This window comes from Ischnura elegans, chromosome 8 (assembly GCF_921293095.1).
Source record: "Ischnura elegans chromosome 8, ioIscEleg1.1, whole genome shotgun sequence".
Taxonomy (NCBI): Eukaryota; Metazoa; Arthropoda; class Insecta; order Odonata; family Coenagrionidae; genus Ischnura; species Ischnura elegans.
In genome coordinates, this window is record NC_060253.1 from 41,826,446 (window position 1) to 41,850,125 (window position 23,680).

The 23,680-nt window shown below is 39.9% G+C and overlaps 1 protein-coding gene across 1 annotated transcript; it reads left to right on the forward strand.

Annotated features, from left to right (window-relative positions):
• The first annotated feature begins 10,104 nt into the window (after positions 1 to 10,104).
• Positions 10,105 to 22,150, forward strand: LOC124164111. Its single transcript, XM_046541289.1, has 2 exons — positions 10,105 to 10,537; positions 21,637 to 22,150. Exons 1-2 carry the CDS (start codon positions 10,279 to 10,281, stop codon positions 21,966 to 21,968), a joined length of 591 nt encoding a protein of 196 aa, XP_046397245.1. The 5' UTR covers positions 10,105 to 10,278; the 3' UTR covers positions 21,969 to 22,150.
• Positions 22,151 to 23,680: the final 1,530 nt, after the last annotated feature.

Sequence of the window (23,680 nt, forward strand, 5' to 3'; positions counted from 1 at the left end):
TTTCACCCTTACTTTTTATAATACTTGTTTTTTTATGTTACCGAGGCGGCCAAGTGGCCATCGATTTGAACTGTGCTAGTAAAGGTTGAGGGATCGGGACTGTCTTTCATATTTTTTTCCGATTTTTCTCTCGTTTTCTTTCTTATTTACAGTTTTTTTTGTATTCGTAATTTCGCTGTCATTGCTAATTCGTTTTCATTGAAGCTAATGAAATTTTTTTAAATTAAGAAAAAAAAATGGTGGATACGACCATGACGTCGGCATTAACGTACAGTTTGAAGTCTATCGAGAGGAGTCACACATTACATTGTATAATTTGAAACTTATTCTTTTTCGATTGATGATAGTTCAAACTATTTGCTAGTATTCATTCAGTACGCATTCGCCTTTGGTTTCTCTGTTTTGCTGTAAGATTATAGAAGTTAAAAAAGATAGAAAAGTTATTATTTACTATTTGTGCTTCTATTTATAAACCTGGCGGCACCGTGACTCAAATGTGCTTATTTCTGCTTGTTGTGAGTAATACGATATCGTAGTATTTCCTGGAGCACACATTTGTGATTATGATGTATAAATTTGCACTATTTGACACATCACCAGGTGAGCGTCAAAGACCCTTATTTCCGTTACATCAGTAGTTGGCTTTTAATGCGCAAGAAAGAAACAAAGAGTGAAAACCGGGGTAAATAGGTATGTAGTAAATGCACACGAAATAATCATTAAATTCAACATAAATTGAAACATAATAAATGCACACGAAATAATCATTAAATTCAACATAAATTGAAACATAATGATATATTTGGGATTAAAAAGTAAAATTTCCCGTTGAGCGCGTATGTATTTAAGCACATACGAACTTTTGCGATGTGTGGCCAAAGACAACAAAAGGAGTAATGGAAACTAAATCCTTTGAGAAGCAGACTTACATTAAAATGGCTCTCACAAATTCTATAACAGCCCATCTCTGAAGGAATACGCTGTCGTATCACCGCCTACCTCGATCTGGGTCGTTTGGCACAACAAAAAAATACTTTTCTTGTGTTTGACGAGAGGTATATTCACATTAGGTACACAATAGTACACGCAAGATTTCCCCCCACTCACTTAAAATTCTCCGTTTCATCTACCATTTATTTATACTCGAAATAACGCCTACGATAATGCACTCCTTATGCAAGCAATACAGACATCATGAGGTTCACACGTCATCAACATGGCGTCGTCCGAGAAATACGCTTTTGGCGCGGAATTCAAGTTTAAACTTCAAACTCTTCTAGGGGCGAAATTATTCAGCGCTCAGTGGTAAAATTTGGTGAGAGGCTTTCTTACACCCATTACTTTATAAATCAAGCATAATATTTGGTAGTGTAATCCCTTCTATTGTAAATATTTATGTGGTCTATAACTATGTATCCTAGATTGTATTTTTTATAATTATATTTTTGTTTATTTTTTCCTACTTATTGTAGCTTTCATACCATGTAAGGTTTTCATGTCGCATCGAAAGATATTGTGTTGCAATTTTTTTCTGTTTGTTGCAACAAAGATTTCATTTTTTTGCATAAAAAATGAAATAATAGTAGTCAGAGATTAATCAATAGTAATGATAAGTGATAATAGTAATTTTTATTACATAAATACGATTGACTAAAATTAATTTGACCGAGTATCACTGCATGCTGCGGACGTGCCCTCGCGGGTCATTCATGAACTTGTTCGCACTGCGGTAGGTGCTTAATTTTTTATTAGATTCCCCGTTTCGGAGGAGGTGGGGGGGGTCGATAGCCTGTATAAACGTCTCTGGCTCTATGTAAGCCTTGCTAAAACGGTAGAATACCTTTAATGAAAATAATGCTGCTAGGTCGAAGTTTCCTCGATCAAAGAGGCAAGCCCGTGCCACCGGAGGAGATTGTCTTTTTCACCTCTGAATTATCTCGCCTCGACGAAGGGCCGCTTTACCATTTGGTCGTAGTGGGTATTCAAGCCGAATTCAGGTAAAATTTTATTAAATTGTCACGGTATGGCAGGAATTTTTTTAAGGGGAAGATATGTGGTAGGGAGGGAATGCGGAGTTTGGGTTTCTGTGCCTTGCTGATTGATTTGGTACGCAATTCCAGAGAATTATTATTTTAATATTTTCAGTGCGGGGAGTGATTTTTTAATATGAAGATTGGCTTTCGACTCTTGAAGGATTGGGGTGATGCGGAGGTTTTTGCGAATGTCCTTATTTCGGATGAACAGTGGCGCTGCTGCAATTTTTCTTATGAGGACGTTTTCTGTCTCTTGAATTTTCTGAAGATGAGTCTTGCCATTAACCAGACTGGAGAGACATAGCTGATCAGCGCAATTTTGATCCCGGTATACATACCGGGTTCAGGTTCCAAATTGCCGGTGTTTAGATTACCACTTCTTCAGCGGGACTGAAAGGGCGGACCCAGGAACAAAACTAGAGGGGGGCAAGCCGAGGTCATTCAAATTGTAACGCAGAAAAGGTGAAGGAAACCAAAATTTCAAGAAAATTACAACAGCGCTTTATTAGATTTTTTAAATTATTTGCTGTAAAAGAAAATAATTTTATCTTAATCATTTGTTTTACTCTAGCATCACTTTTCTTAGATTTAAAGGAAATTTGTTCGAAACTTTCGCTTTTGACTAAAATTAGTTTTGCTTCCGGGGGGGGCAGCCCCCCCCCCCTCCTGCCCCCTGCTATGATTGACTGTGCGATAGAGCGGGCGAAGGGGAAAAATATCATAAACTAGTATAAGGGATTAGTGTAACCCTTCCGACGCAATTGAAGTGAGCGCGTTCGATGCACACTAAGCCTTTGACAGAGTAGTACGTAAGGATCACCTTTGACACCAAGCTAGTATGCAAGCAATCGCACGGAAGGATCATCTTCGTTTTCGTCTGCAGGTAAATTAGCCGCGATGGGCAGGTTCTCATCACCAAGAAAGCTCTCCTTAGCATTGTTGTCTCATGACCAAAGAGATTTCAATAGCGATTGTTAGGAACCATCACCAAGGAATGTAGCACTTAAGTGAGGTAATGTTGTTAGTTGCCAAGAAAATGCTAATGGTGTGAAATAAAATGAAAAAAACTTTGTTAGTTTCATTTGTATATTTAAATAGGCACGATTCGAGTTTCATGACATAGTTACATTTTCAGGTCTGAATATCTTATGAAATCCTGGTCGTGCCCGAAGTTATCAGTTGTATGCTAACAAAATGATAAGATTGCTGATGAAGGACAAGAACAGACTGAAGATGTTCACTTTTGGAGGAAAGAGTCTCTACTTCAGCGGAAAGCGTAGCTGCTGTCCATCACAACTTACTGGCTCACTCGCTCACCTACCAGATTTACTCTAAAGGTCGTTTTACACGGTACACGGAATGGCGCAATCTGACGTACGTGCGAAGACGCAATTAAAATTGCGTCGTGTAAAGCGGTGAATTGCTAGAACACTTGCGAGAATGCGTGGATGCGAGACGGCAAAATAGCCCCTGTTCTAATTTCGTTCATGCATTCGCGCAATTCCAGGCCATTTTAGAAATTAATGCAGCTCTAACATGCGCAATTCCGTGCCCCGTGTAAAACGGCCTTAAAGAACAAATTTCCGCGTAAATCTCGAGCGCTCATACACTCAGGTTTGCGAAAATTTCACTCGCTTCAGTGGTCCATTTATACCAATAAAAATTAATTGATCTATGGTAGATCTGTGAGTAATGCCATACAAGTTTGCATATGGCAGCCATGATGGTTTATTTTCGTGTCCTGAGATTGTTGCTATCGTCACCAAGCAAGAGGGTACTCAGGATCATAACTAGGGAGGGGGGTTGGGGCAAGCCTGCACGTTGTGACATTTTAGCATGTAAAAGGTGAATGAAACCAACATTTTAAGAAAATTATAACAGCGATTTATTAGGTTATGAGAGTATTAAAATAAAATAAAAATAGTTTTATTTTAGTTACATAATTCATACTAATACATATAATTTTTCGTGGGTTTAACTAAAATTTGTTGAATACTTTCGTTTCAATTCAGTACTGATTTTGCTTCAAGACTTTTGCGATTTTCGCTTCTGGGGGTGGGGGGGGGGGGGCAGCTGCCCCTCCCGGGGTACGCCCATGAGGCCAGACAAGTTTGCATATAGCAGGCATTATTTTCGTGTCCTTAGATTGTTGCCTTCGTCACCAAGAAGTCTTTACTTCCTAATCAGGAGAGCTGTTTTCAATGGAGACGGAATGGCCGGAACACCCAGCCAATCTCACAACGTGGGGTTGTTAAGTGGCGTATTGTGATTAGCAAGATAATTATACCCTTCCCGACTATTCCATGGACTCCTCCATGTGAGCACAGCTCACGGGTAGCATTCGTCACCAAGGAACTATCCGATTGTTACTGAGGAGGATCCTTCACCAATGTCACTACTTGTTACCACGGATATATACCATTGTTACGACAAATTTATTCGTTGCTGTAGAGGATAGCCCTCATAGAAATACATTGTTGCCCCTGCGTAATTAATTCAGATAGCACTAGTCACCTGGGAGGATACCCTCTACCTTTTTTCTTTGGATATTTTACTATATAATAACTTTGAATTTGATTTTGCAGTGAAGATGTATTTCAAGCTGTCATGATGCTATGCGTGTATCTACATCTTGATGACAAAAAAATGATAAACGCTTTTGTAGATTTTTCCAACAATTTTATTTGCTTATCATTAAAATTAAGGTAAGTAAAGAGATTGCTTATTGGTTATACCACTATTTTACCACCCGTTGGTTACGAAAATTTTCCTTCCACTTAGATATGCTACATGTTCTCGGAGAATGAAATTTTCAATCACCATGACGATGATTTACTATACTGCGTATCATGTGGCCATCAGTGTAACAAGCTCGTTTTATATTTAAAACATCATAGTTCTGAAAATCTCCATAGTTGAGTAAAGCCTGTTTTAATTCCTTATTTGTGAAAATCTATCTAAATCTGACAATATCGTGTCCATTATTAAATATTTGGGAGGAGGAGATAAAGGGTGCTAAATGCCATGTTACCAGGTCGGGGTTGTGGTATATTCCCTCTAACATTATTGATATTATGCATTTTTCGCCTCTGCGGTGAAGGGCGTTTATTTTGACAATAGTTAACTGCTTTAAACTCTAGTGAGCGAATAATTAGGGACAATCGCTACGATTGCTATATTATCTTCTTATCGTTAGCTAACTGGAACAGTCCCCTATGAAAAAATTGTATAAACCTGTTTCAAGTTTTTATTAATTCTTATACATTACCATGGCAATGTATAAGAATGTATAAAATTTGAAACAGGTTTATACAATTTTTTCATAGGGGGTAGCTAACCCTAAGTCTCGGAAAAAGTCAAATAAACGGCTTGAAATCCCCTTAATCTTGATTGACCTCTTTCTTGGAGAAAAAAATCTGTTCTGTAGACATGTGTGTAATGAACCCAGCTGAATCACTTAGAAGGTGATAAAAACTGCAGGTTGGTTTGGATATGTTGGGGTAGAGCTCACCCCGGAATTAGTCACATGCGTGTAAATTCGCACATTCACGGAACTCCCGCCCCCCGACCTCCAAAGCCAGTTCATGGGCTGCCACCCGCTGGCGACCCATCGGGCCGCCAGTGGGTGGCACTAGGAGTTTGATCGGGGGGGGGGGGAGGAGGTAAAGATCGAGTTTACCGCCCCCTCTCCCCAGATCCCTTCCACCCTATCCCTCCAACCACTACTAAAATATAATGCATCCGTAAGCTATTTTTTGTGGTGCGGTAATTTACACACCGTGTTCTTGCTGTTAAGAAGTTTTATTAATAATATTGTTTGATAGTTTAACATTTATTAATTATTATTGCTAAAAATTATTATTTATTATTGCTAAATAATGTAATTTTTTTAAATTAATAACTTTTTTGTAAACTTTTCAAAATTTCCCGCCCCTTGAAATCTGCCGGCACGCGCCCTATCTGCCCCGCCCGGGCGAGTATATTGGCGCTTAGTAATGGGTTTTTGACTAATTTTAACACTTTTCACAATCGAAAAAACTTTATTTGTTAAACAAATATTTTGTAAATTCATGATTTTTCAATAATTTGTTTTCTTTTATTAAGGAAAATAATTGTGCCTTTATATTTCGGGGGGGTTCGGACCCCCCGGACCCCCCCCCCCTGGCCACGCCACTGCTTTAATGTCCATAAGCGTTGTGAAATGCGAAACTTGATAATGAAACGCATATTCGATAGATATATAAAGATATACCACCAATATACGCGCCAATATACTAGGGCGCGCCCTAGCTCCGGGCCTTCCCTTTCATCAGCAGTCAAGCACTCTACTCACAATGCTACCGCGCTCCCCCAGGACCAATACAAAATAAGAAAACGAGAAAGCAAAACCATTACCAGTTTGGCTTGAAAGCACAAAGGGCGAAGGTACGGATAAGATATTACCAAAGGGCATTTCCTTTCTAAACCTCCACGAAGAAATTTCCTGGAATCGCACCCGTCTCCCTGACCACAGAAAACGAAGAGAGCCTAAAGGGACTCGATCTACACATACATTCATGCTTCAAGTTTATCGATTCATACAAATAACTCTCCATCCCATTATTGATTAGTGTCTTTTGAATATTCTGAGTTTGATCAATAGCAGGGATTTCTTGGTTCAAACATTAAAAATACGTATCTCTTCTGTAGTTGTTTACAGGGAGCCTTACTGATGCGTCGGATGAATCAGGCTGTCAATAATTTACGCTTATTTTTTTATATCATTTCGACATTGAATTTTATGCGTTCAACAGCTTCATTTTAATTTTTAGTTGCGTGATTGAGCACGAAGAGAAGTTTTCAGTTAACTGAATTTTATGTAACTTAACGGAAGTTCACGCACTGAACAGATTCACGTAAATTTTGGTAAAATAGTTTTAGTTAGTGGTAATGAAATTTAGTAATAGTTGAAGAAATATTACAATTGAGGCATTGTTGGTCTCCTCAAAATCGCCGGATGCTCTCCAGGATGGAAATTTTTAAAAACTCTCTTTCTCTGCCAAAATGTTGAATCCCTGGTCGTTTTATAACTCAAATTCACTATGAGGAATTTGCAAGCTTAAAAAATATATTACCACTATGTAAAATCTTAGCATACTTACCCCTGAAAACTTCTAATTAGTGTACACTATCAATTCAGAGCGATGAGATATACTCTATAAATAAATTAATAAAAATCAACTGGGACGTTTAAACACCGCACCTTCCACATTAAATCATCCGTAGTTTCTTTTTAATCCATTGACGCAGACGCCACTATGAGTTACTGCTCCTTTTGATTCCTCTAAACAGTTTACTTCCATTTAAATCTCATTCTCCTTTCAGCCTCAGCATGCTAAAATATAATTCCTAATAAAATTCTTCAATTTCATCTATTCTTAGCGATGGGTTCAGCGTTTTCGATGGCAAAAATACTATTTTCACAGAAGCATTCATAATTCAGTCGCGTCCATATTCCGCTATTTTTCCGCTGCCTAACTTTTGATCGAGGACTAGATGTACTTTTAACGGCAGGTGAAAAGCCCTTGGGAATACCGCAGGCACATAGCCAGAGGGGTAGGGGGGTGAGGCGGCTTCAGACCTCCTCCACGAAAATGTTTCCTTTATGGCGAATGGAGACGACTAGCCCAAGGAAATCTGTCCGCTGACTCAACTCAACCACCTTGCTCTAACCACACTGAAATATATATAAACCTGGTTTAAATAATACCTATAATTTAAACACGCGAGTATTTAATTGTCGAAAATTGTATGAAGACTATTTTTTCAATTGGATACTTTTACAGAGTGCCGTCAGAGCCCTAAAATTTAAAGCATTTTAAAAAAATCATGCGAATTTCGGGATTAAATGCCTGCGGGGTGCAGTGGTGGATACAAGTGGGGGACGCAAGGGGCGTACCCCTGCGGGGCCGCCCGCATTGCTGAATATTGCAGAACCACAATTGTGACTTTTCAATATTATAAAATGGCATTGCCTTGTATAGGTGTATCATCAGTTCCCATAAAACTTTCTTAAACTTTGCGCGTGACTTGATTATGTATTTATTACGATAAAAGTAAATGTACCTCAAGATATCTTTTGGGCCACCATCCCCATAAGGTTTTCTTTTGTATCCGCTAGTGGCGGATGGTAGGCCTTAGTAGTAACTACGGCCATTTTAGCACAAGCAAACGATGGATTTAACTTTCAGCATTATATATACGAAAGTTATATAAGCTTATTCAATGAAATACGGGAACCCGGGGCGGGACGGGGTAAGCAATTTTTAAGTGCAAAAAAAAGCGGCAATAACTATAATTAGTCCAGATTGGTGTTACTTAATTTATAAGAAACACCAATCTGGACTAGATATAGTTATTACCGATTGCGCAGCACCTTTTTTCGTCCTTAAAAAATTGCCTACCCCGTTCCGCCCCGGGATACCCTATATGAATTACTATGCGTGTGATTTAAACAGATAATTACCTGTATAGACAACCCGTATGCCACTTAAGCCCTCCCCAAAGCAAATTTTTGGCTACGTGACTGAACTCGCAATCTGAACTCCCAATGAGCTCCCAATCCGCAGAATACCCCCAAAGCCCCCAACCAATATTTTTGCTAGGTATGTACTTATTATCTTTCGTATTCACGGGAAGGGAGCCATTACCTCCACCCCTGCCCCAACTTTGATGGGAATTACCCAATCCCAATGTTGTGTGAAACTCTTATTTTAGATTTTTTTAAAAAATCCGAATCGTGGGATTTAAGCTTATTTATTCCGGCTGGACCACATTAATAAATGTGAATATTTTAAATGAATAACTTGAACTTTGTTTTTCCACAGATGTTTTAATGAAATCATGACCAAGTTCATCTTTAGCACCATGGCCGCGATTTAATATAAATTTCTGTGGAATAACAAAGTTTAAGTCATTCATTCAAAATATTCAGCAAATTCCGCAGGGTACCGCTGGAAACCACCAACTTTATTAAATGTGAAAACGAGGAAGTAAGACCATAATCATTTCGGGTTGTAAGGACAAAGGAGCTGTTAAACCTGCCCCAACCTAGGCCACCCAATTTTGTGAGGATCCCATATTTTAGAGAAAAAAATCCGGTTCTTTTCATTTAAGCTTGCCTATCCCGGCTGAATCACAATATTAAATATGAAAACGAGAAAGCAAGATCGTAATCATTTGGGTTGCAAGGATAAGGGAGTTGGTACTCCACGCATGCCCCAACCTAAAGCACTCTGTTTCTCTGTCACACTGTTGTGAGATCCCCTCATTTTTTTAGAAAAAATTCAATCAGCTCAGATTTTAACTTACCTATCCCGGATGGACTACGATATTAAATGTGAAATAGAGGAAGCAAGACCACGATCATTTTGGGTTGTAGAGACAAAGGAGTTGATACCTCCAACCTTGCCCTAACCTAAATCACCAAATATTGTGATTTTAGACAAAATCCTGTTTTTTGGATTTAAACTTACCTATCCCGAACCACGATATTAAATATAAAAAGGAGAAAGCAAAACCATGATCATTTTAGGATGTAAGGACAGGGGCGGATCCAGGATTTCTTTCTGGAGGGGGGCACAAGCAAGGCCGTATCCAGGATTTTGTTCTGGGGAGGGGGGCACAAGGATACCTCGTAATGCAAAACGAACGCAATGATAATGGGAGTGTATTAAAAATCTTGCATAATTTTTAAGGGTTTGGGGGGGGGGCTCGTGCCCCCGTGCCCCCCCTCCCTAGATCCGCCTATGGCGATGGAACGTATAAGATGTTACTGAAGGACGTCCTTTCCAATTCCTCCCGGAGAAATTTCCTGCGTATTAAGGGTACAATTTTAGATCACCATGCAAGGGATTTATGAGAACCTGAGGAGGGACATTTACGGAGAAAAAGGAGGAGCTTTCACCTCATATCGCACCGGAAGCCCCACACACCCCTGACTCTCTTACCTATCCCTTAATATCCTATCTCCTACGTCGCGTCCATTGTCTCACGGGCGCTATTGTCCCCACATGACTTAGTAACACCACGATACTCGATACCGAACCTTTCTGCGGGAGAAAATGCGTCGGCGTTCCGTCCATTAAGAAACGGATTCGTTCTTATTTGGTTCCACATCCCCCGTTACCTTGGGAACGATCAGGAAAAGTGTCCCGGGGATAAATACCCCCTGCGGAGCTCCCAGCACAGCAGATCAGAGGGACGAATGGCTCGAGGAACAAGCAGCAACTGTCCAGCGGCTCATGGAGCGTTCAGCTGTCGAGGGAAGTCGTTGGTCCTCGCGGCCGCCATGTTGCTGCTCTGCTCCTCGTCGGCCGTGGTCACCAGCGGCTGCGGGACTTCCGACGCCTCAGCGCCCCAGGAGATGATGCCGCTATTCCGCGGTCCCTGGTCCCTCTTCCGGAGGACGCAGTGCCCGTCATCCAACGTGCCCGAAGTCACGTACGCCAAGAGGAATCAGCAAGGTGGGTCGTCAATACCATGCTCATAGCTACTATTAAACTTAATCTGCGTCAATGGTTGATATTTTCCTCATCCAGTTCAACGCACATCGCATTTTAAAATCCTCACTGATGGGCAGTGGCGGATCTGTGGGGGCCCTTTGCCCGCTGGGACGAAACACATCAGATAGAATCAAAATCTTTGGAGGTTTGCCACTTAGCACAAAAGTAGTTAGTTATATTTTCCGATATATTTACCTGCTTTAACTAATTGAAATACAAATTATACCTAAACTTATAGCCTATTTTACACGTTTTTGGCATGTTACAATCCAGAGACAGATACAGAGAGGGGCCTGGTTGGGCTGTATCCCCCTCCTTGGGTATTCAATTTACAGTAGATAGAATGATAATTTTGTTCCGACCCCCATTACGGCTGGGAGGTTATACCCTCCAGTTAGCCACCCTTTGTCCCTATCCTGGATCCGTCACTGTCCTCAATGGCTGGTCAGTGGCTGGTAGCTATTTATCTGCGTCAATGGTTTTGATATTTTCCCCACCCACTTCAACGCGCATCGCTCTCAAAATCTCCATTAATGTGCGGAAAAGATTATTGGGTTTTCCACTGGGCAATTTACCGTATGGATCCCGACGCTCCGAAGAACGACTTGCTCTTAATCCTCAGGGGATCATCTGCCCCAGTAATGGGCAAATCTAGTGGTCCTGCGGACCAATACCAAGACTCTTGCAGAACAACGATTGGGAACATTGGCAGTGGTCAGGGGAGCCATTGGGTAAATGTATGAATACGAGAATGAACGTCAAAATGAACTGTGTAACCACCCAACTGGAGCGAACGCATGTAAAGAATATAGAACCTCTTCTCATTTGGTTCATGCATGTGTACATGTACCGTTCCGGTCTACCTAAATCATCCAGGCAATCAGACACCATAACTCGTTTTTGTTAGTGCATCCTATAACCATTCCTTTAGGCTAAGTAAAATAGCATCCAGAACTTTTGCATTTTTTAACATTTGAAGAGTTTGACAGCCTGGTTAATGTAGCATTATGATTATTACATGCCGGAGCGAAATAAATATTTTCCTCACTCTCCGTTTGCTTGACGGGAATACCCTACCCTATGAACAACCCAATAGCGCCCCCACGTGACTAGTTCCGAGAACCGCCACGGGTTGGGAGCCATTTATCTGCATACCATTCGGGGGAAAGTCGTTGTTGAAAGGGGGTTCACTTCTTTCCCCGGTGCCTCTCATCGATGATGCGTCTGCTCAGACAAGTTGCTTTTGTATATCCTCCAATTATATTTCAAAATAATTTGCTTCGCTGTTGAAATAAAAGCTTCCATTGGAGATCAACCTCAATGATTATCATCTTTGATATTTTACTGTGAATTGCGGGGAGGGGACGGCCACCCTCATCACCCCCCTTAATCCGCCATTGTTGGTAAGGGGTGTCACAATACCTTGTTTTTTCCCCTTCCCACCCTCAAACGAGAGGAAGACTATCAATATTTTTTAAGTAGAAACTCTTTGCGTGAATACAGTGAGAGTTATCGAAGAATTTTTTTCTCAAGCATTATGGCTAACTGCCTCCTTGCCACAATTAAATAACCAGTTTATATCTTCTTAGCCTGCAGTATACCAAGCCTCCAGTCTCGGGGAAGTTCGCGAGCTCTCTGATCCATTGGCGGATACAGAAAAAACTCAAGGGGGGGGCGCGAAAGATATCTTGAGCTACCTTTACTTTTGCCGAAATGAAAAGTAACTAAGTAAGTCACATGCAAACTTTAAGAAAGTTTTATTTCAACTGATGATACGCATATGCAAGATAGCGCCATTTTATGATACAAAAAAGTTACAATTGTGGTTCTTCAATGTTAGGCAATGCGGACGGCCCCGCAAAGGGGGGGCGCGCCCCCCATATGTATGCCCCACTGCTCTGATCTTCCCACTTATCCATGGCCCTAGTTTTTTTTCCAAAGCGCTATTGTGCTTGTTGTTTGCATTTACGTCAACCGGTCAACCAGTATTATCGCTAATTAGGCCTACCAAAATGACTGATAAATTTCCACAGCTGATGCCTGTAATGTCGGTAGTATTTAAAATTATTTCATTTATATATTATAATAGCCATTGAACGTTACAACTGCATAATTTCGCAAACGAATTGATACATGGAACTAACATAGAATATATAACTTACAAAGAACCCCTTATCTCAAACAACATAGGACCTTATCAAGTCTAAATCAGGCCCTGGTTATTGTAATGGCCAGAGTAAGGTAGAAAGTGTCCCAAACCCCGATATATGAGGCAGATCCCTGAAGAAGCAAGGATTCGTCATGTGTTTTGTCGGAAAAATTTTCGAATGAAGAGGTAAAAGAGAGGTGATGTTTTGCACTCGTCCGATCACACCTTGAATATACAATGGTAACGAAACCCTTGGGTCGGGTTCGCGGGATACACTCCTGAGGCGAGGACTATAAGCGATTAGCTTTTCTCCTCTGCCCCCAGAAGGGGAAGGACGGGAAGGAACAAGGAAAGGAGGCGCCACCGCGATAGGAGCCCGATGACGCCTCCAAGGAAAGGACGGGGAAGGAAGGAAGGGACGAGGAATCCTGCACCGTCACAAGGCGGGCAGGTCCTACCATCAGCGAAACCATGCGTACGCAATTGATATTCTAACGACCTTAGAGGATTATTCTATGAGGAAGAATAATCCAACGATCAAATCGTTAGATACCTTGAATATACAGCCAGCATATGGGATTCGGCGCAGTAAGACCTAATGCATGAACTGAATAAAATACAAAGGATGGTTGCGCGATTCGTCAAAAACTGCTATTGGCGTACAGACAGCGTTTTGTCGGAGGATGCGCGCTAGGGTTAGATTGATTTTTGCAATTGAAGGCAGATATCTTTGCGAGCGGCACAAAGAGCATCATAAAAGAACCCCACTATATATCCACGTCCGACAGAAACTATAAATTGAGGAAGGTATTTTTTTCGGGGTGTGACAATACGTTTTCCCCCGAACAAGGTGGACTTTAAAAAATTGTAGGCGGAATTTCGTTGGAGCACTTCCTTTTTATTTACTATCGTCTGGTATCCAAACACCCCCGTCACACGCCTATTGAGGCAGCTAGCGGGGTGGCACGTAGATCAAAGGCGGATACCGAAAAAACTCAAGGGGGAAGATATCTTGAGCTAGCTTTACTTTTCTACATCTACATACTACATCGCAAGCCGCCTAAAAGGCGTGTGACAGTGGGTGTTAGGACACCAGCCGTTTACGCATAAAAACGAAATTGGGACTGGCGTTTATTAAAGTCCTTATGGTTCGGGGGAAAAACGATTTCCCATATCTATCCGTTCGGAAAAACATATCTCCTAATTTATCGCTTCTGCCGGACCTGGAAATATAGTGCGGCTCTAACATTATGTCCTCCGTGTCGCTCTTAAAGATATCTATTCCCAATTGTTCAAGCAACCTAAGCCTAGCGCGCGGCCTCCGAGTATCCAGCGGCTCCCAGCCTAATTCGCTTAACCTCTGGGTAACGCAGTCTGTACGCCCGCAGCAGTGTCGTAATAAAAAAAAAAGTCACGTGCAAAGTTTAAGAGATCTGTATTTAAACCGATTATACACATATACAAGATAATGCCATCTATTGTATGTAACAGAGGCGGTCTGGCCAGGCCGGCTGGTCGGCAATCGCCGAGGGCCCTCACAACGCTCGCATCTGGCGTGAAGCGTATATGAAAATTGTAATAAAAAAGACTCCGATTACTTGAACCAAAGTTTTTTTGCAAAAGTAGAATTCTAAATACATTTACAATAGTGGTTCTGCAATGTTAGGCAATGCGGGCGGCACCGCAAAGGGGGGGGGGGGCGCCCCCCACGACCCCAATATGTATCCGCCACTGATGTAGATGGAGATATATTCCTTTCTCGTAATATATAATACATATTGACTCGGTATATATGTATATATTTTCTCCCTCCCTTTTGGACCCTAGCTTCCCACTATTTCCCCTTCCCCCAGCTCTCTTTCATCCTTTACCTACGGTCTCTTACCCAACTCTGAGGAGGGTGGATGTATACCACCAAAGATTTAGTTCAGTGTGTGTTTTTTTAATCTTGTTTTGGCCTGTGTTTCTGCCCAACGCCAATTTACCTGACCCCATTGTCCGAGACTTGTTCCTGGACCTTCCACTGGGCCGACCCTTAAAATAATATGTTCCGAATTCCTAGCATCAATCCCAGTTCTTTCAGCCGAGTGCAACACGTACCTTCCGTCGCACAAAAGAGATTCTTCTGAGTGGATCAATACGTGCGTGCTCGTCTCCTGTGTCAGACCGACTCCAAGACGTAATAATGACTCCTTGAATCTTGTTGTGCCTTCCGGCGAGAGAGTGAAAAGAGAGCTGGCGAAAATACACTCCCAGGCATTGGCGCAGCGAGGGGGGGGGGTTTTTTGGAGGGGATAACCCTTCCCCCCAGAGCTCAGAGAAATTTTTAAGTTTAATCCATCTCACTTAATTGGATTAATATTACTCATAGAATTGTTTAAATATTAATAAAATATCCCTCAGAAGGCCGTAAAACTCACCATTTTGAACCATTTATCTGAAAAATTTTTCCAGGGGAGGGCCCCTGCACCTCCCGCTTACCCTGGCGGGTATTCCACACCCTCAGTCACCCCAGTGTTTTGTGCCTGAAACCCCCCCTGGCCTTAATTCCTAGCTGCGCCCCTGCTCCCAGGTATCTTTGACGGGAGGTCATTTGCGACTCATTCTAAAAGGGGCGGTCTGGCCAGGCCGGCTGGTCGGCAATCGCCGAGGGCCTTCAACACCGCTCGCGTCTGGCGTGAAGCGTATGTGAAAATTGTAATAAAAAGAGACTCCGATTACTTTTGCGATAGTAAAATTCTACTTTGTCATTAGTAGCTTCATTCAAGGGCGTACCCAGGATCAAAACTAGGGGGGCATGGTTGTTCAAATTATAGGTAAGATTTAAGCATGGAAAAGGTGAATGAAACCAACATTTTAAGGAAGCTTCAACAGCTCTTTATTAGTTTTTAAAATTATTTGCTTGAAAAAAATATTGTTTTCGTTAAAGATATTTGCGATTTTTTCTTCTAGGCCACCCCTCGCTGGGTACGCCAATGACTTTATTTAAAAATACTCATAGTAAAAAAGTTATCATCATCACCACTGGTCAACAATACTAATTGTAAGACTAGTTTAACGCAGCTCTCTATTCAATTCTCCTATCAGCTAATCTTTTCACACCTACGTATTTCTTCTCTTCCACATATTTCTTTACCTGTTCCATATATTTTGTTCGAGGTCTTCCTTTTCCGTTCTTTCCATCCACTTGTCCATCGACGATCGTCTTCATTAGGCCATCATTTTTCAAGATGTGGCCTATGAGGTTGTTCCGTCATGAAAAATAAATAAAATATAGGTGTTTGAAGATGAAAGAGAACCTGATCATTTTTGGTGTGAAAAGATTATTTTAGGATTTTTTAAAATTTAAGTGCCGTTTCAAGGAGCAGATTCACTAAATATATAATGGATCTATAATATATAATTAAATTTCATAAGTGGTGATATTATCACTTTCCATAGTACTTTTTTGCGAAATTGCTATTATTTATCGAATTGTATCTAGTCTTTAAGAGCCAGAATAGCGTCAAAATCCATTTCCGGGCATCCAGTTTCTTAAAATTTTCCGGGGGAGTACTAGTCCATAGTTTTAAACTTTTTTTATTTCTCTGAGGCTTAGGCTGAGGATCTATCCCCCCATCCCCGATAGTTACGCCACTGATTGCGACTACGAATTACTGACTTCAAAAAGTAATCATTTAAATCACAATTACAATTACTTCTGGTATGATTACCCTCTCGACCACCCGGCAACTGTCGAATATTGCAGTAAAAATGTGCGATAATTTAGGCATAGAAATATCTAATTGCAATTTCACTTGTGATACATATAATTATAACTGGTTTAACAATACAAGGGGCGTCATTTTTTGTACCCATCATTAGTATTCTACAACATATTAATGGATGAACCTAAACATGCAAATAATGGTACAGAGGGACTCGAAGTTACTTGTAGGAGTAGGTAAATCTGTGAAATCAGTAAAGTAATCGTTGATTACGAGCAAGTAACGACTACAAAGACAGTAACGAGTCATCTTTCACCGTAAGGAATTTAATACATTTCGTAAAAATTAATCGTTACACGTAAAAATTACTGCAAAAGTAATAATTACAAGTAATCCGATTACTTTTACTCGACTACTTACCAACACTGATGATACATGGGAGGAATGTACACTACGATACTTGTATATTACTTGTTTTCCTCATTCCAGGGGGGTGGAACCCCTCGGCCCCAGACACGTAGACAGTAAGGGTATATGGGGGCTTGAACACCCTTCGAATTTTTTGAGATTTTTCAGAAAATATTGTATGCGATTGCCGAAGCAAGGAGTTAGTCAGCGTATAATCTATTAGCACATCGATAAACAGCATGCTTTAATTTGTACGTTTTTCTGAGGTTTTATTATCGCTAAAGAAGACAATTATTGAATATCCCTGAAGAATTAATAATACCCATGGTGGTAATAATTGAATTTCTTTAGATATTTGATGGAGTTTTTTTTCTTGATATCCCTAAAAATAAGCAATAAATATTTAATATGATATGTGTTACGACGTGGTGGAAGTTATCAATATGAGCAAAATAAGGCATTGCAACAATTACTTTGAACTTATTTTAACACGACGTGTTTTGTATAATCAATGATATAAGCATGCGTTTTGTTTGTAAATGAAATTTCAACATTTTGGGTAAATCTCTCAATAAATTGTTCTATACTTACATTAGATTTGTTCACTTTCGGCTCTGAAAGGGGATTTCCATCAGACGAGACTTACCCTCTCCGAGAAAATGTTTTGGGTACATGCCAAATTTCCCCCCTCCCCCCGTATATATCCTTGGCTGAGGTTGTATTGTTGCTTGAAAAAAGGATAATAATCATTAATGTGTTCCGCGGAAATACACCGATAACGCAGATGTCGTGGAAAGGAAGCAGGTACTTGAACGCCGCTTAACTCTAGGCCATTGATTTCCTCACCATCAGCGATTTGCGTGCAATCAATAAATTCCGACGCAGTCTCGGTCTCATCTGTGGATTTTGAATTATTGCGCCCGCGTTCGTTCCAACGCCGCCGGCCCGACAAAGATTTTAAAATTTCTATCGCAATCGAAATATTTTAAGCAATTAATAATATGTGAAAACTGATTCTTGTAGCCTTAGTCTTGCACTATTTTCCGCCTATTAATTCTGGTGAAGTACGATAAAATAGCGCTCATTTTATGATTCATAATTGAGCAATTTATTTTAGTATTTATTGATTGCACGATCTGGGTCTCCACGCGTGGCGTCACCTGAGGGTGAATGTACTCCCCTGCAGTGGACTCGACAACCCGCAGCACATGGATCGGATATTCCTGAAAATAGAAGGGAAATAATGATTGTAAATCAAATTACAAAGTGAGTTCTTTTTCACAATGAGTTCATTCAACAATTTAATTTCGGAAGCCATGCGGAAACCAAATGAAAATTTATAAAAAAAACATAAGTTTAATGAACCATTCGCGCGGGAATTGCATATAAATTATTATTCGTACATATTTGAATATACAATATCTTGAAGTGAATATATGGGAGAAGGTGAGTGGACGAGGCCCTCCCTCCGAAATGAGGATCCATACATGCTACGCAGCATATCCATAAACAGCATCCTTTGATTTTTACGTTTTTCTGACAATATTTTATTGATAAATAAGATAATTATTGTACGTCCCTGAAAAATCAGTAATACTTATGGCTTAATGAATGTATTTCCCCAGATATTTGATTGAAACTTTTGCTTGATGGAATGCGGGGCCGCCCGAATTGCCAAACATTGCAGAATCACAATTGCAACTTTTTATATGATAAGATGGCATTTTTTTGTATACGTGTACAATCCGTTAAGATGAAAATTTCTTTATCTTTGCATGTAATTTGATTATTTTTCATTACGATAAAAGTATAGGTAGCTCAAGATATATTTTTCGCCCCCCTTGAGTTTTTTATGTATCTTTTATTGCATAGATATTAATTATTTTGATGGCGAATGCTTCTTTGACCACTTCGTTTATATTATTCCGGTATTTGGTTTATTAGGCAATAAAAAATATATTGCCTTATTGCATTCGCTAAATATTTCTTTTGTGTATGCAGTCAGAAGTTGTGGGAATTTCGAATGATTAAATAAACTAAGGAAACGCTTAAATATTAACTGGTATTGGCCATGATCGAGAAAGACCACAAATTCCAAAAAAATACCGTTTTTTGTTACAAGTTTTCTGAGATAAATATCCTTCCACGACGAAGGAAAAATAAAAGAGAATATTTCAGGTTTCTAGGACATTGTAAAGGACATCACCATATTGAGGAGTCATTGAGAGAAATTATACGATAAAAATATCAAGAATAGATGTGTTATCACTGCGTTCAGTATTTTTGATACCTCATTTTCACAGTACATGGCTTCAAAAAGTTACTATCAGGTCACAATTTTCGTTGCTCGCTAAGGATAGTACCCAGAGAAGTGGGAAACTTGGAACTCGGATTTCATGATCGTATAGGTTTTATGTTCTCTCCTTGATCGTGTCAAGAGGTGTGCCTACCTGGCAGGCTGTCCAACCGCAGAGGTTGTATGACGTGGCGTAACGAACGGTAATGATAAGACGACGTAAAGGACGCAACCGAAAGTAGTTTTACGGGGATTATGAGAATGAGATGCACCAACGCAGTAACTTAGGTCGCTATCCGTGCAGCATTATTGGAACGCATAGTGGACAGACAAACAGACATCCTCTTTTATATATGTATAAATAGATAATTATTTTTTTTTTTTCTTTTCTAGACCTTGTTTAGTTACGATATAATATTTCTTGGAGTGTAGGTCAATTTTAAAACAAGTTTCAGCCAACGTTTCGATTTATTTTTAAATCATCATCAGGGCTATGTAAGAAAAAAGTATGAACAATATAAAATACAAAGATTAAAACGATATACAATTTTTATGCATAAAAAACGTACAATCGGGTTTTTTATACAATAATATAATTTAAAATATATATATATAAACATATTACATAAAAAACAAATTGTATAAATAGATTTAAATTTGTCTTTACCGCTTCGAAAAAAAACCCTTCATGGCCTTAACATCAGGGAATTAAAAATCAATAATGATGGACTATCACGAACACCCGTTGCCAGGATAGGAGAAACCTATCAAGGCGGGACTCGAACCCGCGACCTTCGGTTCGGCCAGCGAGGATTTTTCTTATTTTTATATTTATATTTTTATATATTATGTAAATTATATTAGATAAATACTCTGTGTATTTAACCAACAATATCACTGGTTCCAAAAGGTCAGACTCGACGCCAACGGGGGTATTTCTACCACCTCTTAAGCTCCCGGTGGGAACTACAATGAGCCCCTCCTTGTCAGTGCTGGATCGAGGATGAAGTGTTTGATGGAGCGGGAAAATCTATCTCAGCGGTGGAAGGGGGGAAAATATTAGGTTCATACGATGTTACCAGGTGGGGACTAGGAGTACCCTCTCAAATAAAAAAAAATAGTTTACAGTTTTCGTCTCAGGGAGAGGCATGGGCGGAGTTCAGAGTTTTATATTGGGGTGGGGGGGGGGGGGGTGTGAGCAATCCTGCCGGGGGGTTAGGGGTTATGGTATACTTTACAGTGAAACGTGGGGGTCCCCAGAGCCCTCCGCTTGAAAAATTTGTTTAATTTTCCCCTGCAAATAGCATTTTAAGTACTATCTAAGACTAAAAACTATTGATTTAAACTTTTGATGTTTTTGTTTTTATTGTACTTCAGTGCAGATGTTTCGTCCATACTTGTGACGTCAGCATCTTGTTCGGTAAAACCCATCCCGAAGTTCGGTCTGAGAAAATGGCTTGTTGGTGTAACTGGCAAACACAACTGATTGGCAATCGGGACATCCGGGTTAAAATCTCGGCTAAGTCAAATATTTTTTCATGGCCAACTTCATCCGTAGGTGTATTTATTTTTGATAAATAACTATTTAAGTTGGGGGGGGGGGGGGGCAGGCTCCCCCTGTCCTCCTCCAAAATTCCGCCGATGGAGAGAGGGGGGCAGTTTCCCCTCGCCCACTGCCAATGTATCTGCCTCTGCCCCATGTTGTCGTGCCGCCTCACCGATAAAAGTCTTCCTCGCGAGGCTCTCCTCACCCGGTGAATACTGCTTATAAAAGAGGTACGCAGAACGAAAAGCAATTGGCTTAGAAGTATCTATATATCTGATAAGCATCTTGTTTCGTATCTATTGATACTAAAGACATGCTATCATGTGTTTTTTTAACGGCTGGTGCCCAAACTAACTCGCCTGACGCCAATTGAGGCTATTTACGGAGTTAAGATACCTGCTAAATAGTACACAGATGAAATACGATGGTATTTACATTAGAGTACGCACAATAGCGCAATCAGAGAACGATTTTGGGAGGAGGGTTCCAAGAAGATAAAAAAAGATTTAAAAAAAATTATCTTCAGCGATTCAAATATCACTTATTCATAAAATTCCGATGTATCAATTGACTTTAATAGTGTCCAAAACCTTAATTTTTAATGATGACTTCCAGTTTTGGAACGATCTCGGCTAATAAATTCCACCCTCGCAGCTGTGAGTGCAAATATCCTGCCTCAAGCAAGCCACAATTGGAGGCCCGAATGAAATTGAAGTGGTGGCTTAAGTGGCCTTATTGGCTGAGGAGGCTTTATCTCAGGTCAAGATGTTTCTCTTGAATCGGTACTCGGGCACCCGCAGCGAGCTCTTTTCAACCAGCTAATTTTATTTTTATCCGGCGCGAAGCCAAGAATATTTCGGTTAATCGATGCAAAACACTCAACGGGTCGTTCTTGCTTAACCCACGTAAAGGGAGCAGAATTAATGAAGTATTTTCTTTCCTCTATCCCTGCAGAAGTGACGGCACCGTGCACGTGTGATACCCAACTGAAGATTTTAGACTTGGGCTCCTCTCGCTTTCCACGCTACCTTCCCTCGGTGGATTGCCGCGTGGCCGCTTCCGACTGCTCTCAAGGAATACTCTGCAAACAGCGTCCATACAAGGTCCGCGTCCTTCGAAGGAGACATCTACCATCGGCCAACGAAGAGGCAGGAGAGGAGGACGAAGAGAGCGAAGAAGATGACGCTCTTCCAGAAAGTTTACGATCGGTTTGGCGATTTGAGGAAATGGACATTAATGTCGCTTGTGAATGCAAATCTATTAGATTGCACCCATCAAGACCGTGAAGATCGTAGAATATTTAGAATTAAAGAGAAAAGGAGTAAGTTTGTTGTTAAATCTGTACACCCCTCATCACGAATATGTTCATGAGAATGTAAGGGTATATAACGTATATTATCAATGCATTTTGTCCAGAAAATGTTACAAAAAAAAAGGAATTTGTCTTAATTTTTTTGGAAACTTGCAGAAATAAATATGTTCCTGAAAAATAAATAAAAAATTAATTATGATTTCCATTTTTTTTATTTCTGACTCAAAATAACTTATCAATATACCAAATATAATGATTTGACACGGTTAAAACGTATCACCATGTACAGCCGGATACGATAAAATTGTGTGGGGAGATAAAAATAAAATAGACTGTTGAACTGAAGTAATGTTGGCCTTTACACTGAAGGGATGCCGTAATATAATCATTAAGAATTACAGAATAACTCTATACTTTAACAAAATGTAAATTAAAAATGCCTTAATGCAAAAAAATATCTGGTTCCAAGCATAACCAGTATACCTTTTCCACGACAGTACGTGACAGTATAAGTAACCCTGTGGTATCTTCTAAGGGCCGGTTTTATAATGTCTGGTTAAACCTCACGTTAACTAACGTGGAGATTACGGTAACGTGGAGTTTAACGAGAGGTTGTGTTTTATAAAGCAAATCCTACCGCCGGTTGGCTGATGGGAACTTTGACGAGAGGAAAGCGCAGCTACTATAATTCTCATACTAAAAATTGATCGCGAAAAGTGAAACAAACGAAAGTCGAAATTGAAAAATCGAGTGTGAAGTATGGTGAAAGATTTTGTTTATGTTTGTTTTGAAGTGATGGTTAGCCTTGAAGACGAGGATGACGCCAATATTTTCGGTTTTAATCGTTGACCAATCTTATGGTCAATCATCAGTGTGTCGTTAAAATAAAAATACTCGCGTAGATTTGTGAATATTTGGCAAATACAAGTGTTAATTGTATGAGTGCTGCGATACGAGTAAACCATAAATTACACGGAGAAAATGAATGACTATTTGTGAATGGATCGAATCAAAGTGGAGTCCCTTTGCAAGAAATAGTGGGAAATAAACCCTGTTTTTGTTATTGCACGGGAACGAAGATTCTCATTTGTATTGTGAACCCAATGGAAATAGTTTTCTATTCAGTAGACCACCGGAGCGATTTTAGGAACATTTTGAGGCTACAATGTAATCATAAAGACGATAAATTTTGATTCTACTTTTGCAGTAAGATATATCTTCTTAGCGTTAGTATGGCCCCTACGCTAGTTTATCATCATCTCTCATCCAAAGACCTTACCGTTTTCAAAGTACTCACCATGGCCATAATTTAAATAACATAATTTACAACCAACCACCGTATAATAGACAAATTCATCAGTGTTCATTAAAAACGTTAAAGTGCAGAATGGCCGCTGTCATACTGAAGATGTCATTGTTATGATCAATTGATTCTTAAATAATTCATGGTAATTTAGCTTTGATGACTTTTGTGTTTTTATAGAAGCATTTTTAGTTTTATTAAAATGCTCACAATAAGGAGGTATCTTCAGCTATATGCCATCCATAATCTCTGGCAAATAAAATTTCAATGAGGTACAAAACTAAGTTTAAATTTCTTCATGAGAGAGAAAAACCTATTGCATGACACTAATTCGCCCTTACCATTGGAGTCTCAGGTGAATCATATTTTGATACTGGCTGTCA

Coding starts and splice junctions, on each gene's coding strand:
- LOC124164111 (XM_046541289.1), top strand. CDS start 10,279: ATGGCTCGAGGAACAAGCAGCAACTGTCCAGCGGCTCATGGAGCGTTC. Junction 10,538..21,636: donor CGCCAAGAGGAATCAGCAAG/GTGGGTCGTCAA, acceptor CTATCCCTGCAG/AAGTGACGGCACCGTGCACG.